The sequence below is a fragment of the Pelophylax lessonae genome (assembly GCF_965119305.1).
Source record: "Pelophylax lessonae genome assembly, chromosome: 2".
NCBI classification, from domain to species: Eukaryota; Metazoa; Chordata; class Amphibia; order Anura; family Ranidae; genus Pelophylax; species Pelophylax lessonae.
In genome coordinates, this window is record NC_138769.1 from 427,808,877 (window position 1) to 427,827,487 (window position 18,611).

General features: G+C 40.2%; 1 protein-coding gene across 1 annotated transcript in view; it reads right to left on the reverse strand.

Annotated features, from left to right (window-relative positions):
- The window catches only part of EGFL6 (EGF like domain multiple 6), a 130,400-nt gene that overhangs the window by 43,553 nt on the left and 68,236 nt on the right, over positions 1-18,611 (reverse strand). Inside the window, exons 5-7 of the mRNA XM_082244727.1 lie at positions 12,416-12,535; positions 10,290-10,424; positions 4,377-4,499 (exon numbers count right to left, since the gene is read on the reverse strand). Coding sequence (XP_082100853.1) covers positions 4,377-4,499; positions 10,290-10,424; positions 12,416-12,535 — 378 coding nt within the window. The remainder of the gene's footprint in view (positions 1-4,376; positions 4,500-10,289; positions 10,425-12,415; positions 12,536-18,611) is intronic.

Sequence of the window (18,611 nt, forward strand, 5' to 3'; positions counted from 1 at the left end):
ACAGGGGGAGAAATGTATTGAGACACCAAAAACTGTGCAACTCAGAAACAACAGGAGAGGAATATTACTTTATTGTATACCATCTTCAATGCTTCTTAAATCCATTGGGTGGAATTTTCCTTTTTGTTCACTGCAGCGGGGACTTGGCATAGGTAATCAGATGTGCTTGGCATAGGTAGCTTAGTACAAGCTGACAGTCATTCAAGCCAAAGAACAGTTGCAATAATATCTGAACATTATTTATATAATGTAGTTATATTATTATAAGCATTCAAGATTTCATTCGATGTTTATCATGGTGTCACATGAAAACAAATACTATGCCGAATAAGGCTCTTTGATCATTTTTATTTTGTTAAGGGAAACATAGAACATAGGTTACACATTCTTGACGTGACTCCTGTATGTTGATACGTAAGCTAAATCAAACATACCACACATTAACTTTTCTGGAGCGCAAGAATGTGCAGCCACTGCCAAATCACTGACAGCGATCTGCAGTCCAAACATCTGTTATTTATTTAGATGGTAGGATAACTGATATAGTGTTGTATTATGTGTATTATTTGTATTATTATTATTTTTTTTTATATTTTTATTACAGAAAAAACATGCACTACCCTACTTAGAATGTAGAATTACTCTGTTAAAAACTTGAAGATGGTACCATACCTATAAAGTAAAGATATAAACATGCAGAATATTTGTGTTTGCCCATTAAACATGGTATGTTTTACCAATAGAAAATAATGCCTAGTTGTGCTGTATTTCTTACTTGTTTACATAGCACTTTAGTTTAGGTTATTGCTAATGTACAAGAACCATGCTGCACATGTCTACTGTATATGGAGTCAAACATTCACATTTACCTAAATATTTATTCATCTGAACAGTTTGACAAATGCTCCCAGGCCTCTAATTCCAAAAATTGTGATACAGTATATGGATCAAAGGCAGACCCAAGCCACAAATTACAAAGCCGTATAGAGTCAACCAAGAACAAACCACTCTATTCCATGGAAATGTAACTTTTGCCTTTTATTAAGGACAAGATGTTTACTCCTTTCAGACATAAACTGCAGTGAGATATTGTCATTTCTTTAAACAAACACTTTCTTTTTACATTTAAAACCTAATATTTATTCTTCTATCAATGAGTTTTCATCTCATGTCGGCCATACATAGTGGGGTTGATTTATTAAAACTGAAGAGTGCAAAATCTAGTGCAGCTCTGCATAGAAACCAATCAGCTTCCAGTTTTTTTGTCAAAGCTTTGTTGAACAGGCTGAAGTTAGAAGCTGATTGGCTAGCATGCACAGCTGCACTAGATTTTGTGCTCTTCAGTTTTTGTAAACCAACCTCAAAGTTCCCTATAACTGAAAACATAAAGACACTGAGATTAATTTACTAAAGTAGAGTCTATATTCACTTTGCAAAGTGAATGTAAACGAATAAAGTGAAGCTATGTTCACTTTTTATACATAATAGAGTAAGACTGGGTATTCTAAGCAAATACAACTTAATCTTATTCAGTAAATTTCACTTTGAAATGTGAACATTTAAAAGCAGTCTCCTTTAATAAATCAACTCTATTATATGCAGTTTCATGACATACAGAAGGTGGGAAAAAAATAGATGTTTTAAATGAAAGTAGTTGTAAAGGCTGAAGGTTTTTTACCTTCATGCATTCTATGCATGAAGGTAAAAAGACTTCCCCCCAGTTCCTCTCCAGGCCCTCTAATTATTACCTGACCCAATCTCGGTCCATTGATGTGCACGAGAGCAGCTGCTGTCCTGGCTCTCTACCTCCTCATTGGCTCAGAGACAGCATCAGGAGCCATTGGCTCCCACTGCTGTTAATCAAAGGCAGTGAGGAGGGATCAGGGGCAGGACAGGACCGAGCCCTGCTCTGTGTGTCCATAAGACACACAGAGCGATATGTGTCTTAAGGAGACACTTTGTGGGAGGGAGTAAGCACAAGTGTCCCCATAGCAAGCGGGTTCCAATGGGGGCATTCGGCAAGGGAAAGGAGTCCAGAGCGCTAGCAGGGGACCGGAAAAGAGAAGGGTTGGGGCTGCTTTGTGCATAACCATTGCATAGAGCAAGTATGACATGTTTGGTATTAAAGAGATTAGCCTTTAGTTTAACTTTAAGGAAATAACTAGTAGTAATGTTAGTGCATTTAACTAAACAAGCCCATACCTAGACAGTCTACCTCTATTGGTCATGTCTGCTGTTTAAACCCTAAGCCTGGACAGCCTCACTGCAGCATTAACCCCATGCTACCATTCACTGCGTGAGAGAGCTTACCTGGCTTGTGGTCTCTTGGTCCAACCTGGAGGGACAGTAGTTTTCTATCCTGGCCAGGTTCAAATGCTGTGCCAGTGAAAAGAGGCAAACCGGTGAAAGGCCGGTCGGGGAATGTTATAGTACGGAATGACTGTGTAAAATGATGGAAGGCAGAGCATCTGTATCAGTGAGTGAGGCACCTGAGAAAGAGGTATGTTCTCAGTGGGTGCCCTCTTTTCTTCTGCCCCCTGTAGTCTGCTATTGGTCTTGGTTGGACCAAGTGATGACACTGCCCATCACTCCTGTTTTTGAGGCAGCAAGCTCCCTAAGACCCCCCCCCCCTTCACATAAAAACATTGACCCCAGGGCATGTGACTCTTTTGTTCTCCTAACCCTCTTCTTTGTCTTGGCCCTGTTGGCCCTGATAGGACTATAAGGCATTTAAAACAAATGTCAATTCAATTGGGCCTGTTATTTAAAACTTCTTTGGAAAAATGAAACAAGAAATCTGATTGTTCACTTTGTTTTTAGAGAACTTTTTGTTTTTTAGTATTTATAAGGTTACATACTTTTGATACATAAGAACATACACACCACTTTAAAGTTATTGATGGTGATTATTGAGTGAAGTCATAAATCACTCCTGTCACCTTGGCAGAGATCCTTCAGTTACATATGCAATGGCTGAATGTTGCACTGTTTCACATCAATCTCCTGGAATTTAGGAGAAGTGGAAAAGTTTAGCTATTGTTCAGGAAACTGATATTTAAATGGTATATTTCATGTATGAGACTTAAGTGACTTCTTTTAAGACTATGGGTCTATTTATTTAGTATAAATAATTTAAAGTTAAAAAGCAATCAAATGTAATGGTTGGTTAACTGTGGCATTTTTAATTTAATTTGATAGATCAATATGGTTAGTGGCCATTTACGTTTATGGCACCAATGCACAAATCAGATGACCAGATTTTAAACAGTTATGACCAAACTGATATTTTACCCTCCAAAATGTGTTTGGCCAGCTTTGGATACATTTAAGTTACTGGTATAAAATGGCAAAAACCAAGGTGTTTCCAGGACCAAAAAACTTCTAATGTAAGCAGTAGTCTTATGACTGCCAGTGCAATACACTTTGAAGAGCAACAATCAAACCAGGCTTAAGAATGTGTTTGCTGTCTCCTTGGTGAGTCCTCAGATCTTTTAATGTCAATTTGAATCTACAGCTCACCTAATAGAAAAGCTTAGTTCATGTTTCCTCAGATCTTTTGATTTCATTCTATTCTGTAGTTCACCTTAATAGACAAGCTTAATTGACCCTGTTACTTCTATACTATTATCTTTAAGGATATTTGTAAAGAACATTTCATTGTGTAGTGCATTCTAGAGTGATGACTTCATACTTCTGTTCATGTTACATCTCTAGTCTAATGGTAAAAGATAAAAGTATGCGCATATGTGGGGGACTGCAAGGAATGTCTATCTGCACTCATGGCCAAAGTATATACTGTATCTTTCATATGTAGGGGCTCATAGGTGTAGTTGTCATTACTTTAAGAGACCAATTTCATACCCAACTCTAAAAGGTACAAGGATATCTTCTCATAAAATGTATTCTACTTCTCTGATTAAAATCTGGGCTTAGTCCATAACCTCTTGTATAGTGTTTGCTTACAAGCCAATTTATTTGGTGAGAAGAGAAGCTTAGAAGCAGAGCATATTGATGTAGAGCAGTGTTACCAAACTCTGTTTCTCAAGTACCATTAATAGGTCACATCTTAAAGACCCAGAAGTTTATTCATTTTTTGGACACAGACTTTTAGTGGTACAGAGGGTCAGGCTCCGCACACACAATGTAAAATAACAATTTTACACACTCCTATGATGTCAAAGTCTTAAAACTTTTACTTCTCCAATATTCCAATTCCAACTCAAAGAATACAAATAATAAATGGTAATGTTACATAAACTATAGGGTGCTTATGAGTAACAACAAAGGTTTATAATAATCTCCATACTGGCCTATGTTCTTCTGAGGAAAGTACAGTACATGGTCAAATATAAAAATTCATTGCTAAGTAAACCTACCTGAACACTGGTATCCACTGCCCTTGTATCCTTGTTTACATCGGCATTTATAGGAGCCTGGAGTATTGAGGCAATCACTGTAAGGGCTGCACTTATGAGTCTTCATCAAACACTCATTTATATCTGTGAAATAAGAAACAAGTTAAAGGCCATAGACATGAAATAAAGAAAGAACCGTCCACTAAACAAACTGAATAGACAACTCCTGTCACTCTTGGGTCTGTAGAAGAGGAATGACTGGCTAGGAAAATCTAAACTGGCCAGTTCTTCCCAGGATATAAATTGGGCAGTAAGTAAGTCTGAAGAGGCTGCAGACTGAGCAACATGCTTATCTCTATGACACCTTTAGAAAACAATGGTGTGCCAGGCTCTAGAGTTTAAAAATCAAACAAACTCTAAAACCCCGCACACACGGGCTGAATGTCGGGAGACATCGGCCTGTTAAAAAAAATTTGGCCCGTGTGTATGTTACCTGGTCTGACAGAAGCTGAGAGTGCTGTTTGACCTGAAGAAAGGGCCATCAGGGCCAAAGGGCTCCATGAACTGGACATCAGTCCTGAGTGCCTTGGCTGTTTCCATCTGCCTTTGTGCCCCCGAGAGGCCACTCTGCTACTGACAGGATTCTACATCGGCACCGGAGCATCACTGGATTGATCTACAACCACCTTTTCTTTTGGAGTCTGGCCATTTCTACACTTCATCACACAGCCCAGCTGATCTCCCTGGAACAACTTGGAGTACCCTGTCACTCATGTAGCCTCCACTTTAAGGTATTTCATCCTTGTTGACAATGCTCCATGTGGCTACTGCCTGCCTCTGTAAGCCGTTGGCTGTTCAATAAAAAATTATGTTTTTATCCATTGATGAATGGTGTTACATTTCTGCTTTGGTATAGCGTTTTTTTCTCAATTTTTAGTTTTTTTCTCTTCTCATCTCATTGGTTATGAGCCTGGGATAGCAGCCACCATCCAGCAGACTAAACATTTCTCCTGGTTGGACAGTGGTTTAAGCGCTTGGACCTTTGTGTGTTTCTTTCCCACAATACCTTGATATGTCTCACCAGGCTTTTTTGTGACATTGGTACAGTAAAAAGTTTTTTTTTCTGGCAACTTGACCATGAAGCTAGTTTTTGTTCAAGTATTGTGCTCCTTAAAAACAACCATTCTGTCTTTTTCAAGAGCAGCCTGTATTTCTCCTGAGGTTACCTATGCATTTTTCTTTGTATCCTGAACAATTCCTCTGGCAGTTATGGCTGCAATCTTTCTTAGTCTACCTGACCTTGGCTTGGTACCAAGAGATCTTTGGATATCTTTTTATATCTTTTTCCATTTTTATAAAGTTCTATTACCTTGTTATGCAGGCCCCATGGCTCAGTGTCTAGTCTGCTCAGTGCATTCACGTGAAAGCTAACAAACTCATTGACTAATTTTGCACAATAATTTTAAAAACCACAAATGTGGGAAATTAACCTTCAATTTCCATTTTAACCTGTGTCTGTCACCTTGTGTGTTGTACCAATACCAAACATTCCAGGGTATGTAAACTTTTGATCAGGGCTGTTTGGGTGATTTCTGTTATAATTATGATTTAACCACTTTAGCCCTGGAGGATTTAGCTGCTCAATGACCAGGCCCTATTTCGCGATTCGGCACTGCGTGAATTTAATGGTCAATTGCGTGGTCGTGCGATGCTGTACCCAAAGGAAATTGATATCCTTTTTTACCCACAAACAGAGCTTTCTTTTGGTGGTATTTGATCACCTGTGTGATTTTTTTTTTTGCGCTATAAACAAAAAAAGAGCGTAAATTTTGAAAAAATAACAATATTTTTCACATTTTTTATATGAAATTCTCAAAAAAAAAAGTAAAAATCAACATTTTTTTTAACATTTTAGGCCAATTTGCTTTCTGCTACATATTTTTGGTAAAAAAAGAATCGCAATAAGCGTATTTTGATTGGGTTGCGCAAAAGTTATTGCGTTTACTAACTACAGGAAAGATTTATGTCATTTTTATTGTTTTTTTTTTAAACTAGTAATGGCGGCGATCTGCAATTTTTTTTTTGCGGGACTGCGACATTGCGGCGGACAGATCGGACCCCTAACTGACATTTTTGACACTTTTGGGGGTACCAGTGACATTACTACAGTAATCAGTGCTATAAATATGCACTGTTACTGTAAAAATGACACTGGCAGGGAAGGGGTTAACTTTACTGGTGATCAAGGGGTTAAGTGTGTCCCTAGGGGCGTGATTATAGCTGTGAGGGGGCGTGGCTTGTGAGATCATCACAGAGACATGCGATTCTAAATAGCAGGATCGCATAGCCTCTGTGATGATCTAAGAGAGAATGACAGACGGCTGTGTTTACATTAGCCGTCTGTCTTTCTCCCTCTGCTGTGGGAGATCGCGAGTGGCCGGCGGCCATCGGAGCCGCCGGTCACATTTGCTGGCTCCCCAGGGAACGAGCGGGGGGCGGGAGCGCGCTGCCGGCAGCGCACGCTCGGCCCCCACAGGCGCCTGAGGGAGCGACGTAGGGCTACGTCGCTTTGCCCAGCAGTGGCAGAGTGCCGCAGTAAATGTACCATGGGCTGTGTGGGCTATGTGATAATAAAGGGTTTCAGATGATCACTTTCCTTAAATACAAGTTTTATGGCACGATCAGTCAATTTCAAAACCAATGCCAAAAAGTCATGATTTTTGCCAGGGTATGCAAACTTTTGAGCACAACTGAATGTATTTTGGGTAAATGGTATGTAGCACTGTCCCCGTAGGGCTTACTGTATGATGACTTGTTGGGCCTCCTCTGATTACCAGCAGATAGTCACTTAGAGTACAGTTCACACATTCATCCTTACTCCCAATGGCTCGTTACTCAATAAACAGTCCAGGGGTGTTGGTTTTTAGTATTTATTGTGGAACTTGGATGGAAGAAGGGAATAGTGGGATACTCCAACTGGAACTATATACAGTTGATAAGGACAACTCTAACTTGGCCTCACCAGGTTGCTTGTGGAAGCAGTTACACTCCTTGACCATACTGTCACATGTATGGAAAGGGTTAAGCCTCCTTGCTCATTCTCCAGCAATAGACTTGGTGAACTGCATTATCTTCAGGATATTCTCTAGCATCCTCTTTACTGACACCCATCCACTGACTCTTCTAGCTGCAGGGATGGCCCCCCTCAGGTTAGGCCCCTTGACACAGATCTGTACTCACTGTATGTAGAAGCAGATCCTTCCAGTGTCTCCCTTCTAGTAAGCTTTACAGGACATTCGGGTTCAGTTCCTCTCTAGCACTTTAGGCCCTCAGGCCCTCAGGTCGATTACCTGAGGTCGCATGGCAACTTCTACAGAGGAGGAGGCAGCCGCCCCCTCCCTTTCGGGGACTCCGCTCTCCAGCTAAAAGACCCCGAGCACATGTGCTCCTGGCATTTACACAGTATCCCAGCATGCACCAAGGCATTTTGCTCTGCCAAATCATCGGGCTCCCACTGTCCAAAATGCACTGGGCACATTGAGCAGACCTCACTAGCAGATCCTGCTCTCTGGTAGGCATCGAACAATATAGATTTACCTGCAATCCCTCTGGTAAGCAGAAAGGATTCAAAACTATACTCTTTCTCTAGCACCTACCTAGGAGGGTGCTACAGGTAATACACAGGTTTCAGCTGTTTTAATGCTGTTGACATTTCTCTCCTTGCTTAAACCTAACAATTGTAAAAGATATTGCTGGAAAGAGGTGGTATGGTTCTACTTAACGGCAAGATAAGTGGAGATATCGCTGAGCTGCCTCAGTACTTCAGCTATATATTGATCCGCACGAAGGACAGCCACGCACCTCCCTTATCCACTCTCCTAATCACTATATTTTTGTTAGACTTCAAGTTATAGATCACTTGTCTTTCAGATTTAGTGATAGTGGAATTGTGTGCCCCACTAGACTCATTTTTTAGTTTATACGTTCCTGCTCAACCACTTCCTGGAAGGCCTCTACAGCAGCACTTCTGGCACAGATGGGGTAAAAATATTTATCACCTTTATAGTCTATACTATCATAAAACCCCACAAATGCCAGAAGAGGATTCAAACTTCAGCTGCTCCAACATTAATCTTGAATTTTGAAAAACAGTTAATTAATTTGTTCAGTGGTGTCCAGGTGTCTAGTCTCTTCCTCACAAATGTCAGTCTCACTGTAAGCTTTATGAAGCAACAGATTCTTAAAAAATCTGTTGACATGCAGCAAAGTGGCCTAAAGAAGAAAGAAGGCCTAATTGGCCAAAATGTTTTCAAGTGGATTTTCTTGCATTATTCCTACTTATAATAAAGGATTCTGTCTTTTGTGCATCATACCAAAGTGCTGGCCTTCCTTTTAAGAATCACTATGTGATGGGCTTACAGCAGCCTTTAGTCTGGAAACCATTGCATCTGATTAAGCACATTGAGGTGAGAAGGTTGTAGCTCTGATCTTTTGCTTTTTGGTTTAATCATTCATGGCATACCTTGACTGAATTTGTCTTGGGAAATCGTTAAATCAATGGTTTAGTTCCAATTTAAGAGTTACAAATCGTTGGGTTTATTTTTTCTTTCAAGTAACACTCACATATCATCTCTATGATAGGAAGTAAAGGCTGTGCCTCTAATAACTGTTAGCTGAAGTAGTGCAAGTCATTTTATATAATGTCCTACTGGAAGGCAGAACAGACTGAGAAAAAGATGGAGGGTTTATTTTTAACAGTTTCTTGGGTCCCTAAAGGAAAGATTAGCTTCAGGGCAGGCATTTTCCCCATTTCTGCAGAATGAAAATGATGGGGTCGATAGCTGACATGCGATCTGACCTGATATTCTTCAGCTTTAGGCCCCTTTCATACTTGTGCAGCCTGAAAGTCGCGTGATTTTGGCGCAATTTTGATGCAACATTGATTGGACTTGAAGCAATGCCTTCACAATCTTGAGGTTTATGGACCTCAAGTCGCATCAAAGTCGGATCAAAGTAGTGCAGTGACTACTTTGAAGTCACTGCGACTTGAAGTCACACAAATATGAACAGTACTTATTGGAAATCATGGGGTATGACTTGTCATGCGACTTTGCATCCCAGGTCGCAAGAAATGTTGCACAAGTGTGAAAAAGGCCTTACTGATTTTTTTTTCCCAGTATTAAACAAAGAAGCAGTTGTGAATATTTTTGCTGAATGATGCTGAAAACACTTTAGGGACAAGAGTTTTGCACAGAGCAGGTAAATATAACATGTTTGCTATTTAAAAGAAAAAAAAAAAAAAAAAACCTTTACAATCAGTTTAATTAACTATTTGCATAGAAAATTTCAGTGGGTGGGTCCAGTGGTTCGCGCAGGAGGATTTTTGTTAACTTAGCACTGTGTGCATCCTACAGTATCATATCACTAAAGTTTAGTTTACCTGAAGTTATTATTTAAAGTAATAATTTATGCATATTGCTTTTTTATGTCTTAACAAAATACTGTGCAATACAAAACAGACAAATCACTTTGCTGTTTAGCCAGAAAACATGTTATATAGCAAAGCAGTGAAAATCAGTAATAACTATAGGGAATTATATGAGATCAAGTATTCTATAGTATAGGCCCTTGAAAGTCAAAATCCAGACCTGTCCTTCTGTAAAGTGTAAGAATACCTCAGGCTTTATTGCTGTATGTGTTCCCCCAATTCTTGACCTGACGAACATGGTCGCCAAGAGAGGCACAGACACCAATAAAAACCCGACGAGGTTTTTAATCCTTCACTATTTCACTAAAAAATGTATTAATTGTTTTTTATTTCTACAGAGTTTTCTCCTCACTGTCCTAATGACCAGCAGATACTCTAACCTTTTCCTCTAATCCAAAATTAGAAAATAATGCAACTTTAACCTTTTTTTTTTTTAGTATTCTTACCTACACAGTCATATCTGCCATTCACATACTTTAATTCATAACCATTTTGGCACTTGCAAAAATAGCTTCCAAAAGTGTTCACACATCTTCTGTTAAAAGGACAAGATACTTTTCCAGCTGCACATTCGTCAATATCTACAACAAAAAATATATAATTCTGTTAATTTTGGTTGTGATACAAAAGTACATTCTGCCATTTAGTCACCCAAAAGGGAAAGCTCCACCTATTTACCCCCCACTGCCACATTTGGCACCTTTCCTGCTTTGACAGGTACCCGCTCCCACTTCCAGCTGACTTTGCCGCAGTGAACTCATCCGGAGGTTTGACCCCCCACCTCCTTCCTCCCCGCCGCTGGGCCATTCACAAAGCGCAGCTATCGCGCAAGCGCAGTAGGGAGCCGGCTGAAAAGCTGCAAGTCTTCACTGCCAGTTTCCCTTACCTGAGATGGTGGCGGCAGCACCTGAGAGCTGATTGAAAAATTGCCTCCGGTGAAGACACCGCTGGATTCGTGGACAGGAAAGTGTCCAATTATTAAAAGTCAGCAGCTACAGCATTAATAGCTGCTGACTTTTATTATTTTTTTTTGTAGGAGCCTGGAGCTCCTCTTTGAATGGAATTGTGCAAAATATAATCTCTTGTTTTCTATTGTACTAAACCTATTGATATAAAACTGAGGGGCTAAACTGCAAACTGCTGGAATTCCTGTGACACTGACCTTTCTTTGACTCAAATAAATGTTTTGCTAGCATCATAAATGCTTATTACAGCAATGCCATAGCTTTGTTAAATCACTGCCAACAAATTGATTGTTAAAAATGGCGCTAATAAAGGTGTTTTTGAAGCTTACCTCCCAAAATAGTACATAGGATTCCACGCAGCATTACTAAGGGGTTAATTTACTCAAGCTAGCTAGAGTGCAAAATCAGGCTTACTTCTGCAAAGAAACCAATCAGCTTCCAGATTTTATTGCCAAAGCTTAATTGAACAAGCTGACATTAAAAGGTGATTGGCTACCATGCACAGCTGCACCAGATTCTGAGTGCACCAGTTTTAGTAAATCTACCCCCCTGGGTCTGTGTTGATGGGCCTTTATTTGCATCCGAACTGGTTATCTTACTATATAAGTCAATACCAGCACAAATTCAGCATGATGTAGCTTAAATGGCATTAAAATGTGGTCAGGAGGTGGTCAATTGCAGGTCAAATATTCATGTCAATGAACTTTGGAGGATCTCAAAAGATTTTTAAATGGATCTTAAACCAAAGGGGAATGGGCCTGAAAGAAAGCTGCATCTGCTCAATGACACAAGGTCATAACCTATTAACACAGGCCTTAATGAGGGCCACAAATGTACTATTACTATTATTCAATGGGACTAAATTGATCAAATTGGATAAAAATTGAAAACCAAATGAAACTCCATTTGGCCAGCTTGGTGAACACTTGGGTATATTCAACTCTGCCAAGCTGACTGGCCAAGGTAGAATTTTGTTGATATCTTCTGATTAATTGAATAAATATATGCATGCGAGTTGAAGAATCTATTGTAATTCAGGAGGATTCAATTATTACAATGGACTCCAAAGTGTGTAATAATACCATGGGGTTGATTTACTTTAACTGGAGAGTGCACAATCTGAGGCTAAAACCAACACGCTTCCAGGTTTATTTGTCAAAGCCTAATTGAACAAGCTGAAGTTAGACACTGATCGATTTCTATGCAGAGCTGCACCAGATTTTACACTGTTTTTAGTAAATCCAACCTCATGTGTTGCATCTTTTGATATTTTAATCGATGATGACTCACTTGTTTGAAAACATTTGTATCTAAATGGAGCACAAATCACTACATGTTTGGCTACCATAAGAATCAGATGACTTGCTACAGGTTCAGTTTTAATTTTAATCAACAAAAAAGAATAATAAAAAACTGGAGGCTTTCATTGTTGAAGTATTATAGTTTGTTAAGTGATCATATGTAGCAAGTTACACAACTATTTTTGATTGTGCTACTTAAATAAATGAGCTACGCAATACACCACTTTTTTCATGTTTTATGGTCATTTGGCATAAATGGGTCAATTCTGCTGTGAGCTGAAATCTGAAAGGTATATCTTAACGCACCTATACAATTTCTTCCATCTGGTCCCAGCTGGAGTCCACTAGATGGGCATGAACATCGCACCTCCCCCTTGACTTCTTCACAGCCATACTGGCAGTTTGCCATTGCACAAGTCCTGGAGTCTGAGAAACAAGATTAAAAACACACGGTTTAAATTATGTCTGTTATTACTTTTTTCATGTCTTCTCATCAGCAACAATGAGAAAATTGGATACCTTCAGTGGGACCCAGTAAAAATTACCTTTATGAATGTTTCATAAAATATTACATCTGGAAAGGACTGCTTTTTGTTATGTTGATTAAAGCAAGGGCACATGCTTTTCAGCATTCTCTACTCACATTAGCTGTATTTAGAGCACTGTGAATTTTTTACCAGCATTTATACTAATAAACATTTACTAATCTCTTCACCGCACACTTGGCTGACTTAACTCTAATGACTACAGTGCTGGGGTCATAGGTTTTTCTCTCTCATTTGCTCCATACATAAATGCTTCCAAATTTGTTCAAGTTTCCTCCATGTGTCCTTGTTACCTCCCAACATCCAAAAATATACCTTGAGACTGCAAAAGCTCCAGTTCATATACTGGTACCAAATACATGTAAGAAAGGTGCAGCGATACAGTAAGGAAGGCAGATAGAGCTTAGCTGGAAGAGGGAAGGCTTAGCTTCTCCATAACTCTATCATAGTCATGTAATACCAGCCAATATTTTATTTATGCTCAGGAATATGTCCCACATTCTACAAATTATGTTTTAGGAGAGGCCAGGGCACATAAAGCTGTCTGTTTGTACTGATACCTGCGATCATCGTAGAGATTAGCGACGTACATCGTTACTGAATTTCAGTAAACATAAACCGAGACAATCTTGGGTGAAAAGACTGTTTGGGGTGACATAAAGGGTGTGGTGAATACCCTGTAATATTTTGTTGGGGCGTATCACTGAAAGCATTGGTGCTTGTGCCCAATTCATGTACCTGTCAGAGACAGGTACATGAATCTGTCAGTGGGCACTCTGAGGTCAGGGGGTTCATGCTGGACATCCCTTCTGCAGTGTACTCCTGCCCTCCCTCCCAGGCCATTGGACCTGCCACACTGACAGGCACATGGATGAGGTGTCTTGTACTAGAGGTGGCCAAAGCCTGATAAAAAAAAAAATTCCCTACTAGAGCCACCTTACTTTTGATTGACAGTAAATGACAGTAGGCAGGTTGACAGCCACTATTTAGTCCAATGGTGGCTTTGAAATCCACCCACTGCCATGCCATCAGACAAAAGTAAAGTAGACCTGATGGAGAACTAATCTTTCAGTTCCTCATCACTCTCTGCTCACCTATTGACAAGTCATTGACCAAATACTGGCATTGTCATATTTGGGTAATGACATCACCTGTATCCTTGGCCCCTCTGTTACATTTGGCTTTCAGACAGGGAATCTTCCCAGCCAACAACTAAATGGGGTCACCAATACAGTATTGTGTGGAAAGCTGTCATGTTCATTACAACCATGCCCCACTCTGAGGATTAATGTACCTCTGTACGCCAGCTCAGAGATGGCCTTAAAGCAGAACTAAACTCCTTAATATACTCATCTCCACCCTCCAGTGATGTAGCAGTTACATCCTCCCTCACCAGCTGCTGTCATCTTCCTCTTTTGGTTTTTGGCCTCTTGATTGGCCACTTGGTGGTGGCATCATCTCATCCATTTGCCAGTCAGTGTACATTCAATAAAAGACTGCGATTTTGCAGGCAAGTGGGTATTATTAAAAAAGAAGCATAACAAGTCTCTTCTGCAATAAACAGCTGTCTGCTTACAGTTTTGGACAAGTTAGGTTTAGTTCCACCACTCTAAAGTGGTACTTTTTTTGCTTAAAATATATATATTTTTTTATAGTTACCTGCTCTGTGCAATGGTATTGTACAGACTGGTCCTTTACTTCCTATTTTGGAGTCTCCTGCCAGTGCTGTCTGCGCCCCCATTTCTCTGCCATGTGCTGAGGGGACACCTGTGTGGCCGCTCTCCTGAGTGGGGCTGTGTGTGTCTATAGAGACAAACAGTGTGGCTTGGCCATGTCCCCCACACCCTCTTCACAGGATTTCACTGACAGCAGCATTTGCCTATGACTCTCGCTGCTCCCAGAGTCTCCTGTAAGAAGAGGAAGAGAAAGAGGGAGCAGAGCTGCAGCAGACAGAACAGCACTGGATTGGTGGAGGAGTCAGGTAAGTGTTTAAGGGGGTGGGGGGCACAGCAGGTAGTGGTATGTTTTTTACCTTAAAGTGATTAGAAACCTTCATTTTTTTAAAACTAAAATTAGAAACATGTTATACTTACCTGCTCTGTGCAATAGTGCAATAGTTTTGCACAGAGCAGTCCTGATCCTCCTTTTCCAGGCTCCCCTGCCGGCACTCCAGGCCACTTTCCCTAGTGGAACCCATGTGTGCTCGCTCCCGAGCAACCTAGTCTGCCTCTATTGACACAGACCCGGCAACTCGCCCGCTCCCTCATCACGGGATTTGATTGACAGCAGCGGGAGCCAATGGCTGCCGCTGCTATCAATCTGCCCAATGAGGATGGAGACAGCGACGAGAGCCATTGCTCTTGTGCGCATCGCTGGACCGGATTGGGCTCAGATAAGAATTGGGGGGGGGGGGGGGTTTGGAGGGTTCCTGCAGGCATAGAATGCATTAAGGTACAAAAAATTTGAGGCTTTAGAGACACTTTTGCAGGTTATCCATTAGGGTAAAAATGTTTTGCTTCAGAACCACTTATATTATGTTATTTTTTAATTACAAAATTGATGGTCATTTTTTAATAATCTCCTGCTGCCATTGCAACATTGTTAGCAACACTGGCACAAATGGTTGCCTGGATTAGGAAGAGGTAGTTCTTAACGGTACTGCTGCCAGGAAATTGTCATTAGGACTATTCTAAATAGCAGAAAATTCCAAAATCCTTAATGCATAGATTTCAAAATGTAATAAACAAACAGAAGTGTGGGGGGAAAGGAGAGACAAAAATCACAGTAAGAAATAATTTTATGAAAAAAGGCTAATTTTAAACATTATGGACTCATTGAGTGCATACACCTGTGGTACATTACAGAAATTCAGACTTTTACCTGGAATAAAATATTTTGAGTAGGAGTATAATATTGTATTAGATGTATTTGTGTATGTATGGGGTTTAATTATTTTAAATAGTTTACAGCTACTTGGTGTGTGGTCCTTGTTTGTGAGTTTTTGCATTCTGGGCATTGTTGTGTATAAAGATTGGCCACTAATCAAAATTTGTCTGATTCAGCAGTGCCAGACTGCATTTTGATCAGTGTGAAGCTGTCCCCACTCAATAGAAGTCGATCCTTTGATTGACTTTTGTTGAAGGGACAAGCAGAAAATGTTCTCTCCATCGGTGCCTGCAGCCGCTAATCAGCGTATTCTGACTGCTTCTGATTCAGCCGACACAATACGATGCTCCAGTGGGGTTGATTCCTCCATCCACCTCATTTTGGCTAAGGTCAAGTACAGTATCTGTTCTTATCAGTGTCCAGTAGGGGTGCTGTGCCATCATTCTGGCCTATCAAGAGCTGAAATGGCTGGCTATATAGTATCCCTGCTGGTATGAGGGGGGGGGGGGGGCTCTGAAGGATTGTACCGCCTGGAATAGAAACCAGGACACCCACAGGCAGTTGGGGCATGGGAGTAATTCCTCTGGATTTGAATGAATCTACCTTGTCTGGCCATGATCTGAGAAGGCAGAGAGTCTGCGGTGTCTGTGCCCCTCTGGCAGTGGTCACCCTAGGGGTGCTCTTAATAACACTTAGGTGTATGACCCCACAACGTGAACAGGCACATGGTCATAGCACCAAAGCTTTTTACTGCACTGCACCTTTTAAAATAGGACTTTTGGCTAAGTCTGGGGCAATTTGTGTTACCAGGCTTCAGGGCCTAGCACATTGCATGCCCACTTTTTAGTGTGTGTATGAATGCATGTTTTTTTTTTTGTACATTTAACGTTTTTTGATTTTCATTTTCAGCGCAACCGCAGATTTAAAAAAATAAATAAATTGTGTGGCTGAAGGAAAAAAACTGTGTTTGGTCAGCTTCACTCTGGACTTGTACTCTACTGTGCAGAGTCTTTTTTCCTATTTAGATAATGTATTACAAATAGCTGTGATACAAATAAGCAATTTCCCATAACAACCACAACCACAAAATATAAACTAAAACAAAGATTGTGAAGGAGTTCTCCATAATTTTTTTCTTAGTATATATTCAGAGTGTTACCAACCTTAAATGACTAATGTGGTCAGAATATTTGCTGTTATACATGTTTTCATTATTGCTTGCATGTTTTTTTTGTAAGTTATGATAACAATTTAAATATGTTACATCAATGAACATATTGTATATGTATGACATTCCTGAACTGAAGAAGTTATTATGCCAGTTCTTTAAAATGTGATAAATTCTTCACTATGGTGTAAATTAATAGAATAATGCTGTCTGCTCCAGTCTTTAGGAAACCCCCACAAGGTTTACTTTCCAAATATTGTTCTTTAAAATAATATAAAAAGTTAAGTTTCATTGCCAAAATAAACTGCCCGAGTGACTTTACTTTAGGCATGCACAAAAACGCTTTGAGGGGGGATTGATATCGACCTACTGCTTGAATGAGTCTTTAGGTTACATTGCCATTGTTATTATGTTAAAAAATATATTTTTGGGCTTTTATTTAGATGCCCTGTCAGTAGCATCCACTCCTGATGAAGTGAATGAATATTTAAGAAACGCGTTGAGATTGAGGTTTTTATTCTTTCTAGTTTTATTATACTTTTGCGATACCTCAGTATGAGTGTTGAAATACTATATAAGATATTGTATTAGCTATGCTAAGGGACTGACAACAGAAAATCAGCTTGCGTTTTCAAATATTCTTTACATTTTACAGGATAAATACTTTTATTTTTTGATATAATATAGGATTTGTTTCTTATATACATTTTGTTGATGGTATGATATACCCCATTAAAGTCCCATGGGCATCTTCAGAAGCTTCTTTTGAAATTAAGGATGGGGGTTGCGTCATGTCATGTACCAGATCCTGTAATGTACCTCTAACGTGCACTTACATTTCGATGAGCCCACTAGTATGCCAGTCTCTGCATATTCTAATTACATTTCAGTAATATGATATACATTACCCAACACATAAAACATACTGTATGTATATATACTGTACTTAATTATATATTTATTTTATTTCAGCTACTTAGAAAGCGCTGTCAATTTACACAGCACTTTACATATACATTGTGCATTCACATCAGTCCCTACTCCCAAGAAGCTTACAATCTAAGGTCCCTAGCTCACAATCATACATACACATACTAGGGCGAATTTAGACCAGATCCAATTAACCTACCAGCATGTCTTTGGAGTGTGGGAGGAAAACGGAGTACCTGGAGGAAACCCACGCAGGCACAGAGAGAACATGCAAACTCCAGGCAGGAAGTGCCGTGGTTGGGATTTGCTGCTAGGCGAAAGTGCTAACCAATACACCACTGTGCCACCCAATTATATACTATATACTCAATGTATTGAAGGGGTCAGCTTCAAACATAAAGCTTTCAATGGGGTGTTCCAGAAGCTCTATTTGCATGTAAGTTCTTGGATGAGTTTTTAAATGTGAACAGCAGCACACCAGCCATTGATTTCTACACAGTACAAATCTGTCAGCCACTGCTGCTGATCTTTGTTGCTCGCACAGGCTATATTGCTTAAAGCGGAGTTCCAACCAAAAGTGGAACTTCTGCTTATATGCTTCCTCTCCCCTCTGGTGCCATATTTGGCACCGTTCAGGGGGGAGGGGGGAACAGGTACCTGGTTTTGACAGGTACCCTTCCACACTTCCGGGAGACAGCGCTGTGGCCCTGTCCCTTGGAAGTTCGGGCTCCCCTCCTTCCTTCTCTGCCACTGGGCCAATTAGAAAGCACAGCGCGCTTCGTGCATGTGCAGTAGGGAACCAGCTGTGAAGCCCAAAGGCCAGGTTCCCTTACCCTAAATGGCGGTGGCAGACCCGAGAATCGATACGAAAATTGGCTTCTGGTGCTGATATCGCGGGACCCTGGACAGGTAAGTTCTAATATTTAAAAGTCAGCAGCTACAGTATTTGTATTTTTTTTCCTGGGGGGGGGGG